Consider the following 15,954-nt stretch of genomic DNA (forward strand, 5'->3'; position numbering starts at 1 on the left):
ATATAAATATTATATACATAATATATAAATATCTTATATTTTATTATATTAGATAAATATTATATATAATATATCAAATGCAAAGTACATCAGCTTCTTTTAGGTGGGTCAAATTATTGGAATGAACATGGGCAATTTAGACATCTTTGAAAATATATTTTCAGGAAGTACTCAAATGAAATTAAAATTAAAATATCACTTAAGAATTTTTCCTAGTGATCATAGCACCTTTAAACAATAGCTTATATTATGATAGGGTAAAATATGCATACATCAACCACAATGGTTGGTAGGAGAGACTTGAGATGATGAATCCTCTATTCACCCATTTGGAGTTGTTCAAGAAAAGAGAAAAATAAAAGAAAATAGGAAGTTATTGTCTTTGAGCATAAAAAAAACTTTATTGTCTTTGAACCGAAAAAAAGCTTATATAAATGTCGATCTTATACTATAGAAGTAAGACACACCTAAAAGACCCCTAGAAAAGGTTGTTTCAACATTAGAAAACCGTCCAATTCATTATCTTAACCTCGGGAAATATGCATATAGAAAACAAAATGATTTTAGGTCTTGAAATAGTGCATCTTGTAGCACTTATCCATTTTCAAAATTTTGAAGTATTTGTAGATTTGCTTGATCGACGCCATTTTTGGAGCTTTAAATTTTATAACCAGAGATGAAAAAAGTTTCAGAGCTATTACAAGTGTTTTTGGCACTAAAATTGCATATTTATTCAGCATGGTTTGAACTTTGGAGATGAGCCTTACTTTGATTCTTTAAGGTTGAAGCTTTATAAAACTGCACCCCTTTGAATTGTGCTTAAAGAAAGAGTCCAGAAATTTTCAAAAATTGAGAGAGAGAGAGAGAGAGAGGGGGAGAGAGAGAGATATGCCAGTAATCTTTTAAAAAAAAATGAGAATATACACCCCACAATTCAGACCAAACAAAATAGAAAAAAAACTGATAAAATGGGCAAAAAACACTTATAATATCTTAACCTCCTCTGCCAATACCATTCTACTGAGAGGGCTAGGCCCAATCTTCTTTCTCTTCAACGAGCTCCTTCTCCTTACCAACTCCATCTCATTTCTTCTCCTCACTTGCATCATTGCCTCCTCTTCCACCACAAATCTCCTCATAAGTGAATTATCAGTTACAGATTTTCCCCTAAAAACCCTTCTATTAACACTAAGTGATGATGTACTCTCTCTCTTTCCGTTTCTCGGAGAGTAATTTTGATCGGGCACGGAGAGAGGCCGAGATCTCGAGCAACTATTGCTCCTTCTTGGGGGGTACTCGGCCCTAAAGACCTCAGTGTATGAAGAGATAGGTGCACAAAGGCACACTCTAGTGAGGGAAGAGGCGCCCCTAGAGGAAGAAGATTTCCTCAGCCTTGTAGGTTTTTCGGGACCAAGAGGGAACTCGACGAATCTCAGCCATTGATTTGCTACTTCCATGGCTTTCTTGTACCAAGTCTTTCTGCAAAATGCCTAAGAGTATCACATATAGATCCACATGTACTTTCAAATATGGGATTGTATACTATAAGAACTTTTATCTATATTACAAGGTCACAATCACTCCACACTATTTGATGTAAGATCCGACAGCTTAAGGTGTGCCTAAAGCCCAAGAAATTTGTTGTTAGACTGTGAAACTGGTTAATGACGCATCTTAAGCCACATGATATCACATCTAATGGCCATAGGGATTATGACCTTCTTGTACCAAAAGCATATGGTCTTTGTCTTGTACCTTTCATCTAAATAAAAAAAAGAAATTATATGCAAACATGTATGCAGGCATGAAAGTTTATACATGTCCTTGCATGTATGCCTATATGTGCAAACATGTAGAAGTATGTCTTCATACATGTGTATACATACATATATACATGTGTGTGTATTTATGATAAGTTCATGCATGCACTTATATGTGCATGCCTGTGTTTGACTGTGAATGGGTAGACTAGATTCTAAGAAATAATTTGTGCAAATATATGTGCATATATTGTTGTTTAGAGCTAAATATTTGTATGGCAATACTTCCTATATGTCCCCATACATATATAATTTATATATTCTCAGAGTCATTCAACCATTTGATTTGATTGGATTGCTGACAGTGTGCCAAGAACGAGGCTGTTCATTTGTGACGTACTAAACATTCTTGGAGCCAACTAGTGACATTCTCTTGTCTCTTCTAGTTGTTTGATTTTGTGGGTCTCCAAGCACATAAATTATGTGTGAAAATACACCGAAAAAGCTTTAACCATACATACATGGGTCAATCATAATTCTTAATGTTCAATGTTAAAGTATTAAAATCTTAATGGATTATTTCTAGTTTGACAAAAAAGTTGAGAAAAGATTCTTAGCTAGGTTTAGTATATAGAAGTTTGGTAGTAACAACATTACTAAAGTCAACATGAAGGTTTTGTAATTATTTATTCACACCCACGGTGCCTTAACAAAAGTGAGATTCTTTAGAGCACCATATTTTGAGCTTTTTGGGCCCATTTGTGTCTCTCTCATCATTCACTTTTCAAACAAGCACCCTCTCTCTTTCTCTCTCTCTCATGCTCTTCTTCAAGAGTTTTCCTTAGAAGTGGAAGCACCCTCTTCTTGTCTCTCTCATTCATACTCTTCTTCAAGAGTTTTCCCTTAGAAGATGAAGCACCTTCTTCTTTTTCCTCTCTCTCTAAATGTCAAAAAGTTTGAGAGTGCTGTGCAACACTGAACATAAAAGCACAAGTTGAAGAGGCTTTTTTCTGCTGCGAAAGACATTGTGCTTCGCTATAGCAAAAAGCCCAGCCAATAGTTTGATTTTGCTATCATTGACTTTGCTCGTTACTTCTTTTTCATAAATTGTCTCTAAGAAGTGGAAGCACTCTCTCTCTCGTACTAGCTTTCAAGAGTTTCCCTAGAAATGGAAGCACACGCTTCTTGTCTCTCTCATTCATACTGTTCTTCAAGAGTTCTCTTTTAGAAGTAGAAGAACCCACTTCTTTTTTTTTCTCTCTCTAATACTCGTCTTCATGAACTCTCTCTAAGAAGTGGAAGCACACTCCTTTCTTTCTCTCATACTTTTCTTCAAGAGTTTTCCTTAGAAGTGGAATTACCCTCTTCTTGTCTCTCTCATTCATGCTCTTCTTCGTGAGTTTTCTCTCAGAAGTAGAAGCACCCTCTTCTTTTTCCCCTCTCTCTCTCTCATCAAAGCGCCCTTTTGCACCTCCCATAGTTCTCAATTTCTTTATATTTGATTTGACCCCACCAGCTATATTCCTGTGATTTTCTTGATCTTTCACATGATGAGTTTACTAGCTTTTCTTTTCCTAAATTTTAGTTCTTTCCACATTTGTATTTTGCTAATGTCAAACATATACTACTAACATGTGTGTGTATGTGCACATGTGTGCATGCTACATACCTTTGATTAAGTACTCCATTTTTGTTCAGTTACATAAAATTGGTGGCCTAAAATTAAAAACTGAGTTACTGTACATTTTAAAGGAAATTAATTCATGTACATGTAATTCTTTTTTGAAAAAAAGAAGTTCATGTGCATGTGTGTATATGTATAAGAAAAGTAAATAAGGCCGGTTTGGTATAAGGAAGTCACGATCAATTTTAGCCGTTGGATATGAAATCGGGTAGTTGGGAGTGTCTTGTTGACTGGGCTCAAAGTCCAAAGAAAGTTTTTGAACTTTGGCACCTTATTTTTTCGATTGAGTGATTTACTTACGGACACTAAATTATTTCCTAAAATATAAAATGCTCCATTTATAAGTGAAAATTACAAAGAAAGTAGGTCAACTCACATATTTATTTATTTATTTCAAAATTGCCCCTCAGTCTAAAGACATCCTCCGACCAAATTTTAAATTTTTTTTTTAGTTTTTTTTGTTAGTAAGGCACTATCCTAAAGCTTCGGGCACTGTCATACTAACGAAAAAATTAAAAAGAGTAAGTTAAAATTTAGACCAAGTATTCCATCCTCAAACCGAAGGGCAATGTGGAAAAGAAAAAAAAGCAGTCAACCGACTTTTTTTGTGATTTCGGCTTATGAATGAAGCATTTCGTATTTTTTAAAAAAAATTAGGGTCTGAATGTAAATCACTCTTTTGCCTTTGATGTTTATGGGTGATTATCAGCTCTTTGTATGAAAGATAAATAGTCTCCTAGCATTAAATCTCCTTTTGTACAGGCATGTATGCATGGATGTAATGCATATGCATGCAAAAATTAGTACAAAAACATGATAAAACCTGTATATGCACTAATGCATGTATGTATGTGAAACACATGCATGTCCATAACTCATTGGAATGCTTGGCATAACACTAAACAGACTATCTAACCATCAAAACTGAACTAATGAATTGAATTGGATAATCATCTGTCACAAAAGAATGAATGAAGAATTTTAACAAGTGAGAGCTAACATGCTTCTTTTTGTGGCTTATGTCTATGTCTATATTACCATATATCTACCATTAATTTGGTAGATTTTCATGTTTTTTGAATGGTATATCTACCATTGATTTGGATGCTAGGTAGAGCTCCAGTGAGAAAAACCAGTTCAGGCCTGTGTCTATGCACATAACTATAGTACTGGGAGAGAGAGTGAGAGAGAGAGAGAGAGGGTTTTACCTTGAATTCTGGTTTGAGAGAGAGAGAGAGAGAGAGAGAGAGAGAGAGAGAGAGAGAGAGATGTACCTTGATTTGTGGCTTTGGGGATCTTGCATCAATGGGGGATGGAGAGATACAAGGGGAAAGGATGAGGAAGAGGGGATGATGTAGGTAGTGGCCTCAAGTGGGTTGTCAACAGGGAAAAGGTTGGCCTGGTTTGCATATTTTTTACCTGCTTTTGCTTTACCAGGATTCCCCCCCCTCCCCCTTAGAGAGAGAGAGAGAGAGAGTTGAAGCAAGGTGACTTTAAATATAGAAAGGGAGATATAGGTGGGGTTTGTTGTTTGAATTAAGGCAACTCTTAAATCTATAAAGAGGTGTTTGAGTTAAGGCAGCTTGAGAGAGAGAGAGAGAGAGAGAGGTGTTTAAGTTCTAGCAGCTTTTAAAAGAGAGAGAGAGAGGTGTTTGAGTTATAGCAGCTTTTAAAAGAGAGAGAGAGAGAGAGAGAGGTGTTTGAGTTATAGCAGCTTTTAAAAGAGAGAGAGAGAGAGACCTTCCCTCTGCCAAAGAACCCAATTCTTGATGGCAAAGAGAGAGAGAGAGAGAGAGAGAGAGAGAGACCTTCCCTCTGCCAAAGAACCCAATTCTTGATGGCAAATGCTAGCAGCCTTGACTTTGAGTAACTTAATTTTGATGTTTCCAAGTGGGCATCACTCAACATAAGAAAAGGTCGAAATTAGGAAACCAACTCCAATTTTTCACAAAATGAAGTAACTACCCTTGCCTTTTTTACTTTCCAAAGGGGACCATGGCATTTTTTTTTTTTGACAATGACCTAGGGTCCTCCTCACTTGTATAAGAGATACAAGGTATTTGAATTAGTAATAAAATTTTTTCGATCCGACGCAGAATCATTATTGTTAATATATTTTTTGGGTAATTTTTTTTCTTTTCAAATTGTTTTAACCTGGATTCCTATTTTTACAATTTTCTCCTTACAAAATAAATGAGCCTACTCAGGAATCGGCAAGCTGACTCGGATCGACAGGTTCCCCAAATGGCACTAATTTCATATGAGTTACTGGAGAATTTATCGGAAATAACTGGGGAGCTAAAAAACAATGTGATTGCTCTCTCTCTCTCTCTCTCTCAAAAGAGCTGTTATCTTTGCTAATGTATGCATACAGTCACATTTTCCTTCTAAAGTTTCCTAATTCATTTTTTTTTTTTTTTTTTTTTTGTGTTTTCGCAAATATACATCTTTTTTTTTTTTTCAGAGAAATTTATTAAAATACATATAACCCATCAACTATTTAATATTTTACCCGGTTTCAACTATATCTATTGGTGAAAGTGTGTACTTAAAATTAAATAAAAAAGAAGGAAAATGTTAAATAGTCATCTTTGGGATGCATTTTCATGAATTTTCTTTTCTTATTCGATTTTCATGAGTTTCACTTCATTTTATTTAAAATAAAAAAATAAAAATTGTCAGGAGATGCACGTGTCACCAGCTAGTTCCAATTATTTAAGAGCACTCCTTCTTAGTGTTTTAGCCACTTTGATCATCAAGGGGATATGCCCCAAGCTCTCAAAAGCTATGGCCCTTTGGAAAAATATAAAAAATTTAGTGGTTTTTAGGATTTATCTTTTTTATTTATTTATTTTGTTTTCCCTTTTGAAAGTTGGTTTTTAGGGTTTATGTAGAAAAAGAAAATGAATGCGTGCCAAGTGGGTCCTAAAGATAACACTAAAGAAATGAGAAATAGTGGTATTTTACTATTTTTCAATGAAAATATAAGTGTGGATGAATTGTTTCATGATTCCATGGTTTGTGGTATGATGTGCTAAAGCTGAAAAGTTAGAGGAAAAGGAAAGGATATGATTCGAGGTCTCGTTTTGTGCCGGACATGAAGGCATCCATATGCCTATTTTATGCCCACCTCCATCCATGGCATGGCCATGAGAGAGAAAAAATAGAGAGAGTGTCTCATGAAGGAGGAGACAGAGACTTGCTTCTCTACGAATAGGGGTGGCAAGGGATCCAATCCGACCCGGATCCCAAGGGATAAATTCGATATGGGTTTGGGTATTGGATCCAAAAATTGGACCCATGGATCGGGTATGGGTTCAAATTTTAGACCTGAACACTTTTCGGGTCAGAGAATAGGTCTGGTAATATTTTTCAGGTCCCAATATATGATTTAAATATAGTGCCCGATCGGGTCTGAGTCCCACACTAAATTTTCGGGTCTTGGTTTGGGTCCGATTGTAGATCATTTTTTCAAGTCTGGGTATGGGCCGGCCGTATCAGAAATGACCCAACCTGTTGCCACCCCTATCTAGGAATTCCAAATGTATCCTTAAGCATGAGAGAGAGATTTTGAGAGAGAGAGAACTCACCTCTTAAAGGAAATTCCAAACGGATATGAGACCTTTTTGTTCGCTTCTTTTTTTATTCTCTTCTTTATTGGGATAAAGCGTGACCCTACATTCCTAAAACCATTAAACAATTTACGACTTTTGCTGATAAGGTATGTTTCACAACTGAGAAAGCTGTTTTCTTATAGAATCTTTGAGAAATTAGAAGTCTGTGAAAAAAAAAAAAATAGTAGAAAACTCTGGCCTGTGAGAACCAGAGAAACTCGGGCTACAGCATGATCAAAGAGATATTGAAATGGTAGAGAGAATGTGAGGAATAAAAAGGGATGAGGGGGTCTCATGTTTCTCCCTTTTCCTGAGAAATAAGCAGCACACCCCTTAGGGTGTGTTGTAGTTTTCTCCAAAAATGAAGAAAAATATGGAAACTTGGAGAAACGTGGGGCTCCACATTTCCCTGCCCTTTCCCATTCCCAAATAGGGGAAAGTATGGTAACTGAAAAAACAAGCTATTTTTTCAATTTTTTTTGTTATCAAATTTGGCCTAAATGTTCCCTTGATTTTTTAAAAATTAAAATAATTTGTTTATTTATATTTAGTAATAAAGTAGTTTTTTTGGGTAATTCAACAATGGGAATCGAATCTCATATAAAAAACCACTAATTTTGAGATGTAGCATTGTTAATGTCAAATATTACTGGCACTCAAGCCCAAACCCTCTTCCTTTTAATAAAGTAGTTTCTTATGCTTGGTATCGTAGATTATAATAAAGTAGTTTCTTATGCTTGGTATCGTAGATTGTATGCTCTTGTGGGAGTATGCAAACTTTTGGCTCTGAAGAACAAAAAAGATGAAAATGGCGTCTTATTAATTTTCACTAATTATCTCTCAACTGGGAAGAAATTAGGGAATTAACGAAATCACTTCTAAGATTTGAACCACTTAGCACCTTGCTTGTGTTTTTTTTATGTAACTTCAAATAGCTCACCATTTTTTTTTATCTAATTCCAAACAAATTGTCAAACACATTGGTTTTAAAAGTTATTAAATTAGACCTAGGGTAAAATATTAAATAGTTCAACTTTTATGCGTATATTGAAAAATTTCTCTTTGCACTTTTTCTTTATTATTGACAAAGTAACAATCGAAAGTTTGGCATTCGAGTTTGAGAAATCAAATTAAGTACTTAGAAGTATTATTGAGGTTATTATTCTTTGGGAAGGTGTTTGGTGACTCGGCTGATTCATGCGCTGTGCTTTTTTTTCGAGCGATTTACGACCCGAAGCACATTTACCCCCCTGAGATGCATGAATTTGGAACTTCAAAAACAATGCAGATATGATGGCCTTGAATAGTTGAGATGAACAATCTCTAAAATACAATAAAATAAAACAGAAAATATATTATTTTAAAAAATTTAAAGTTGTTTTTTGTTTTTGTCAAACTCATGATAGTATAAATGACAGATTTACAAAAATTTGGATCTAAAATCCATGAGATCCATTTCCAAGATGGACTTTAGGAAGATGGACTCACTTTAAGATGCATCCCCAAACACAAAAACCCTACCCTTATATTTTTCCTGAAATTGGATACTTAGTATAATGATAAATACCATAAACAGTTTATATAGTTGAAACTTGAAACATAGAGAGTGAAATGAGTCGATCGTATGGTCAACAAAGTTAAAAAGAATGGAGTATCAATGCTTTTGCATCCCTCTTTATCTTTTCTTTGTTTTTTTTCTCCCTTTTGAAAGCACATATATATGTCATAGGATTCCCTATCTCTCTCTCTTCCACAAGGAATCAAACAAATAATGGTTAATTGACTTACTGAGATCATACTTGATATGAGTTTTAGTACAAGAAGGTTATAAGAACTTCTAGAAATGGACTCAAGGTGTATGATGTCTTGAGTTCCATTCTTTTCATGGGTAGAGGAGTTTATCCTCATTTAATTATCCAAAAAAATGTCACAAGCACTTCTATACAAAATTAGGAAAAGGAGCATGTCATTTTTTTTGTACATTAAATTCGAAAGAAGATCTTTTGGTTGTTCTACGCAATTAATGGCATATGCCTCGATCCCTTTTCTCCCATCCAATTTCACATGTGATAGCTTGGGGTGATTGTGTCATTCCTGTATATAAGATAAAAAGCAGTGTTTAAAACGCCGAGTCGAATCGGACTCGCCCGGTTCGACTTGGGAATCGCCATGGACGGATCGAATCGGTGAAAAAACGGGAATCACCCGGTTCTAGAGAGAACCTGATGATTCTGCACAGTGACTTGCCGATTCACTGTACGGAATCGGCGAGTCCCGTACGGAATAATAGAATATATATATATATATATATATATATATATATTTTTTTTTTTTTGTAATCCATGATAGATTTTTTTGTAATACTTGATCGATTTTTTTGTAATCCATGATCGAATTGTTCATTTTTTTTTTGTAATCCATGATCGAATTTTTTGTTTTTTTTGTAACCCATGACAGAATTTTTTGTAATCCATGATCGAATTTTTTGTAATCCATGATCGAAATGTTTGTTTTTTTTTCTTGTAATCCATGATCGATTTTTTTGTTTTTTTTTTTTTTTTGTAACCCATGATAGAATTTTTTGTAATCCATGATCGAATTGTTTTTTTCCTTTTTTGTAATCCACGATGGAATTTTTTGTTTTTATATGTTTTTTTTTTTTTTTGTAATCCATGACGTAATCTATGTAATCCATGATCGAATTTTTTGTAATCCATGATCGAATTTTTTGTAATCCATGATTGAATTTTTTGAAAATTTGTGATTTTTTTTTTTTAATCCATGATCGAATTTTTTTTTGTAATCCATGATAGAATTTTTTGAAAATTTGTGATTTTTTTTTTTAATCCATGATAGAATTTTTTGAAAATTTGTGCTTTTTTTTTTTTAATCCATGAGCGACTTTTTTGAAAATTTGTTAATTTTTTTTTTTTAATCCATATTATTCAAAGAGAAAATGAGAGAGATGATGATTCTGAGGCCATCCTATCCCAGCCATATTATTCACATATCGAGTCCCAACAGTAACAGTGTAGGGATGAGCACAACAGTGCAGGTGAGCATGAAAGATGGACAAGCTTCGGGGATTTTGGATTGGGAACACAACAAAACACTAACACACAGGGATTTGGGAATAGTCAGACGCCTGCTAATATCGATGATTCGTTTTTAGATCGAATCAATGAATTGTTAAACGAATTCAATCAATGGCACCAGCGTGATCAAGAAGAACAACAATTGTATGTTACTAATTTTATACTTTATTGTAGTCCATGTATGTTGATATACTTATTCCATGATAATTCTATGTTTATCCTTTCGTGTGATGTAAATTAAATTTTGAATGGCGGTTCATGAAGAGAAATAACATATCAATATTCACATATTCATTCAAAAACATGAAAATTCTTAATGGAGTACCCTCATTTCTTATTGAATTCCTAAAAAACAATATTTATAATGAATTTTAATAATTTTTTCGGATTTTTTTTAAGCTTTATTCTGACCGATTCACCCGATTCCCGATCCGGATAGCCGATTCGCCGATCCGAATCGGTTTTTTGGGTGCCCGATCCGGGTCACCGATCCGTTTTTTAAACCATTGATAAAAAGTATTTTTCCCCTTGGATTAACACTCATGCACTAGTCTTTTATGCTTTGGTTAGTGGTAGACATATAAGCTTGGGTGTGGGAGGTCAAGGATTCAATTACTCGAAGTTTGTCTTGTAAAACTAAAATAAAGCTGACCTACACCTTTTATAGAAATTGGGCTTAGGCTTGAGTTTTAATATGGCTACATCTCGAGTTCAATTTCTACTATTGAAATAACAGAAAATAAAAAGAAGCTCGTGCTCAAGTGTGTGTTTCATTAGTTGGCCCCCTTTTTTTGCGGGGTAAATTCATTAAGGAAAACAGACCCCTACCCGTTTTTTCAAGTAATTTAGAAGTTAGTTTTTTGAAGGTATTAGTAAAATAGTATTAGTGAGAATGAAAACCAAAACTTGGTTATAGAGTAGCTAATGAACCGTACATTACATGATGGTAAGGCTTGTGAACGGACTTGCTCTAGTGCATATACCTTCAAAATCATCCCAAATATAGAGATTGGAACTTAAAATTTCAGAGGTCCATCATCTCAACCTCCATGATCATAAATCTAGCAAACAAAGCCTTAAAAAAAAAAAAATAATAATAATATTATCGACCGTTCATTTTCATTTCTACTAAGATCATTGCATGTACACTCTTTCTGGAGCTCGAGGATAATAGATCTGAGGTGAAAATAAATTTGTAGCGATTAAGATTTCTTTGGGTTGTAAAAACCAGAGTGAATTTGCCATATCTATTCTTATAAATTGATTATACATACAAAAATACATGCAGGGGTGGCAATAGGTTGGGTAGCAGGTCTTGGGCCACGCCCTAGCTTAAATTCTGGGCTCGCCATGCCTAGGCAAGGGTCTTGGCCCGACTGGGCCTTGCATCTGTTTTCTTTTTATGAATTTCAAGAAATAAATATCTATGGCTGAACCCCACCGATAGGGTAAGGCCGGCATGTGATAGGGGCCTTTGGGCTGGTCTGAACTGGGTCAAGTTTGGGTCCACTCTTTGGGGACTTGGCCAGGCTCAAGCTAACTGAGAGAGAGACGTGCCAAGAAAATCCCCACTATATATTTGTCATGGAAATATCACAATCTAGGTAGATAATCCTCTTTATCAGAAGCCCATTAAAAATGTCCTAGACGACATTGACAGTGTAGTGATGTGCAAAGGCAACCTGCACAAAACAAGTTGACAATTTGAAACGGAGCATATTGTAGGTTTACTCCCCAGGGTAAATTCACTATACTAGCGAGATGTGGTCGCTACACAGACAATGCATCAGCCGTCCATTTAGAGAGGGGATGGTGAATATGAACGGATGTATGGACATGTCAGAGCTATTTTGCACATCGGTTCATCCCTACCGTCCTTTTTTGCATTGGCCGATTGTGCACTTTTGGGTACATCTTATATACACATGATGTACCAACTTGCTCCGTAAATAAAAATAAAAAATCGCAAAACTGGCAAAGAAGTATAATTATTAGAAAAAAGGTATATGAGATGTTTTAATGCATCTCGATGTCGAGATGTATGAATATGAAAGAAAAAAAAGATTTTGAGTCCTATAAATAGTGCATCTTGCAACACATTATCTAGACCATCTATTTTCAATAATTTCATGTGTTTATAGATCTACTTGATTTTAACCATTTTTCTAGTTTAAAATTCTATATTTAGAGATAAAAATAGATTTTTAGATAATCCTAATAATTTTTTATACCAAAATTACATGTTATGATAAAATTTGGAGGTGTGCCTTAATTGAATTGTTTAAGGTTGCAACATTGTAAACCACACCCTTAATTATTTATAAACTATTAAGACTCCTTCGGGAAAATTTATCTGCAATGAGGAATTGGGCATGGACTGAAGTGGTCATTAGCAAGTTGACTTTAGCAATATTACATCTCAATTTCGGTTCCTACCACTCAACTACCTTAAAAAAAATCCTTTGCAATATCATTGATTTTTTTTATTTTTATTTTTTCTTTCAAGTAATGTTCATATATGTGGCCTATTTTTTGAAAAAGTTCAAATAATATCTAGATCTTGCCTTATTCTTCTTTTTTTTTTTTTTTTGAATGTTTGTCCTATTCTGCATAAATATTTAACCCACTTTTCCTTTTTCAAATGCTATTTTTTTCTAAAACGGTATGGTCCAAAATTTTGATTTACTTTATATGGTCATTGTGAGCCCATAAATGTTATTTAAAAAATAGATTGTGATAACATTTTAGTTTCAAACCGGTAGTTACTCTACAATATCTACTGTCAAGGGATTACTAGCATGTTGTTTGTATTGGGTAAGTGTGGCCATTAAAGACCTTATGAGTGCTTGTAAAATGGAATGATATAGTGAAACATTAACTCAGTGGAAGTGTGGTCCCTTGCGGACCATACTAAGCAAACAATGTTTGCTGATACTAGACTGTGCTTGACATGCTAGGTCAGTCTAGTTAGGGAAAACTCATGTTTCTTAAGCTTTTAGAATCATACCGATGAGGGTTATATAGGTTATCCCTTGATGAGACCGGAGTATGCCTGGATGAGCGAGCCGAGAGACTACGTGACCCTTGTGTGTGATGAAGGCCTTGAGGGATGGGGCCAAATCCTCATCATTTATTCCATCACATGGCATGCACACAGAAAATCATACCACCTTTCAAGGTGAAACGTGTGCATGTGCGAGAGATACCGTTGTCCACCATCGAACCATGGATTGCATCAAGGTTAGGATGACCTTGGTGTTTCGTATCCCGGAGGGGGACCTGAAATCTATATACTGGGACTGCGACCCCTTACTCATTGGCTAGACTTTGGTGACCCACTAATGATCCTTTGTATAAACTGTGGGTCATGGGCAACGCTGGGTCGGCTTTGAAAAAGCATATGTGGTTCGTAGTTTGCGGTTGGAAATGGAGTGCTCCAGTTGATATTTATTTCTAGACTATATGAATCATTTTTCCATCAAGATTTATTGATTTTATTTATATTTGAATTTTAAAATTGTTATTTGATTTTTTCTAAATCTCTGGATATTTTATTTATCAAATCTGGATTTATAAAAATAGAGGTATTGATTTTATAATGATTTAAATATTCAAATAATATTTTTATGTATTTTTAAAAATATAAAATAAATTATATATGCATGAGAAGCCCAATAAGTCTTTTAGGCCTACCACCATGGGTGGCACACCCCACCTATGGCATCTTTCCTATTTGGTATTCAATCTTTGAAGCTTGAGAGAAGGTTTTGTATTTTTTGGAAAGTTTTGATGCCTTAAGGAATATTTGATTAATTTTTGAAATGCATGAGAAGGCTAATGCTTGAAATAAAAAAAGATAATATTATGATATATTAATTTTTTATTTTAATTAATTGATGGGAAATAGTTCAGGAAGTTGGGGATAATAGTCTCGCACCTTCCATAAGCTAGTGATGGCCCATCTATAGAATGTAGAGCTCAAATCTTTAACCCCATAAATCACCTAAGATCCATGGTTCATAATTCAATCTTATATGAGTGGTAAGCCAAGGAAAACCTTAAAAAACCCTAATCTTGATCAAGCACTATAAAAATAAATCATCTATCCAAAATCTTTACACCTTATCTTTTACACCTAATTTCCATTTATCTCTCACACATCCCACAAAGGGGCCACAGCCCACTTAGAAACTCTCTCTCACTTAACTTGGAAACTCTCTCTCCTCTCGTGAAAGCCAGAGAGGGGCACGCACCTCTCATGCTCTCTTAACTTCTTCTCTCTCCCATGTAAAAAATTTTCTCTCAAGAGAGCCATAAGGGGCACTCCCCACTCTCTTATTTCATGCTTCTCTCTCATGTGTCTCTCATGATCTCTCATCTCTTTAGGGTTTCAGACTATAAGGTTGTGGTAGAAAATATAAGCATCTATCTCAAACTAGGTTGCTAAAGGGATTCATTTAGGGTTTGAGTTTGTAATCAAATGTGTTCATGTTCCATTGGTGTGGCTTGTCCAAACTTGCTTTCCCAGTTGAGATTGAAGGTTCACCATTAAATCACATGCCATCGGAAGGTAGTGACTCGATGTGTGGTGTAAGAAGCTCGGTTGAGGTAATCTCCAACACCTTCTTTTGTTTCTTTCATATTTATTTATTACATCTTTTATTTCCAATCATAGGTTGTGTCTTTTCTTATGTTAATGAAAAGTATGGTTTGGATGACTTCAAGTTTTTGAGATCCTATTGTATTCTTTTCTTTTATTTTTATTTGAAGTTATTATATTATAAAAGGACTATTTGTGAGTGTTCTAGACCGTAAAGAAAAGAAAAGAATTGAAAAAAAAAAAAATTTATTACTTACTCCGGCTAGGTCACACGAGTCCTTTCAATTTGCAACCCAACTAGTACCATCATACACACATGTGTGTATATGCATATACATGTGTGTGTATGGAGAGAGAGAGACTCCCCCAAGTGCTCCAGGGTTCAAGCCCTATCAGTTTGAGGGCTTTTTTTTCTTTTAACTCATTTTTTCTTTCTTAGGCCTCTCACCTTAAGTTAGGAAGAGAGGCACTTAAGAGAGGTAGTAGGATCCTTTAGAGAAGTGGTGTCCCTCCTCATCTTCCCCACCATGTCTCTTCTTTCCACCTCTTTCGCCTCTATCCCTTATCTATGTCACCTCTCTCTTCTACCTCCATTCACTTATTGTCTGTGACCACTTCTAAAGCTTTCGACCTTTCCCCTCATCCCCAATTTTCTATTTTCTAAATAAGGTTAATGCCTAAGATAGGGTTTACCCCTTAGCCTAACACCTTGTTGAGGGGCTTCTCAGGTCTTTGGGGGTCTAAGGGGCGAATAATCACCTATATTTGGCCAAGTTGAGTTAATGCCTAATACGTATATGAGCACGGTTTTTTTTTTTTTTTTGAAATGACGAGTAAGTTTCATTATGTAGAGGAGCAAGGCTCCATAAGTATATCCAGGGAAATAACCCACTCAACTATCACCACTACAAAACATAAGCCTCAATAGAACAACCCATACAAGCAATCAAAGTCCAACTAAACCACTCCAAAAGAAATTAGAGACAATCATCTCAAGCCCCTACTACCCCAACCCTCTCCAAAAACAAACAAAAGCACACACAACCCATCTACAGGAAACACAAGGTCGAGGTTGGGGTGGTGTACAAGCTCCTTTGAACTAAGGCCTAAATATGGTGGCGTTGATATGGGCAGCAATAGTGCACAACAAACGACCGAAAATAGGGCAAAAGATAAGTTCAGCAGAGAATCGGGATAGAGG

General features: G+C 35.2%; 1 protein-coding gene across 1 annotated transcript; it reads right to left on the bottom strand.

The window, feature by feature from the left end:
- Window positions 1-889: 889 nt before the first annotated feature.
- Window positions 890-5,288, bottom strand: LOC18448648 (Serine/Threonine-kinase). Its single transcript, XM_088869229.1, has 2 exons — window positions 4,719-5,288; window positions 890-1,479 (listed from the first exon to the last, which is right to left on the bottom strand). Exons 1-2 carry the CDS (start codon window positions 4,745-4,747, stop codon window positions 984-986), a joined length of 525 nt encoding a protein of 174 aa, XP_088725355.1. The 5' UTR covers window positions 4,748-5,288; the 3' UTR covers window positions 890-983.
- Window positions 5,289-15,954: the final 10,666 nt, after the last annotated feature.

The sequence above is a fragment of the Amborella trichopoda genome, chromosome 6 (assembly GCF_054954075.1).
Source record: "Amborella trichopoda isolate Santa Cruz 75 chromosome 6, AtrichopodaSantaCruz75HAP2 v2.0, whole genome shotgun sequence".
NCBI classification, from domain to species: Eukaryota; Viridiplantae; Streptophyta; class Magnoliopsida; order Amborellales; family Amborellaceae; genus Amborella; species Amborella trichopoda.

Bases quoted from the DNA above. Each gene is read 5' to 3' on its own strand.
- LOC18448648 (XM_088869229.1), bottom strand. From the start codon at position 4,747: ATGCAAGATCCCCAAAGCCACAAATCAAG. The intron at 1,480-4,718 runs GTACATCTCTCT...GGCATTTTGCAG, and splicing joins CCCCAAAGCCACAAATCAAG to AAAGACTTGGTACAAGAAAG.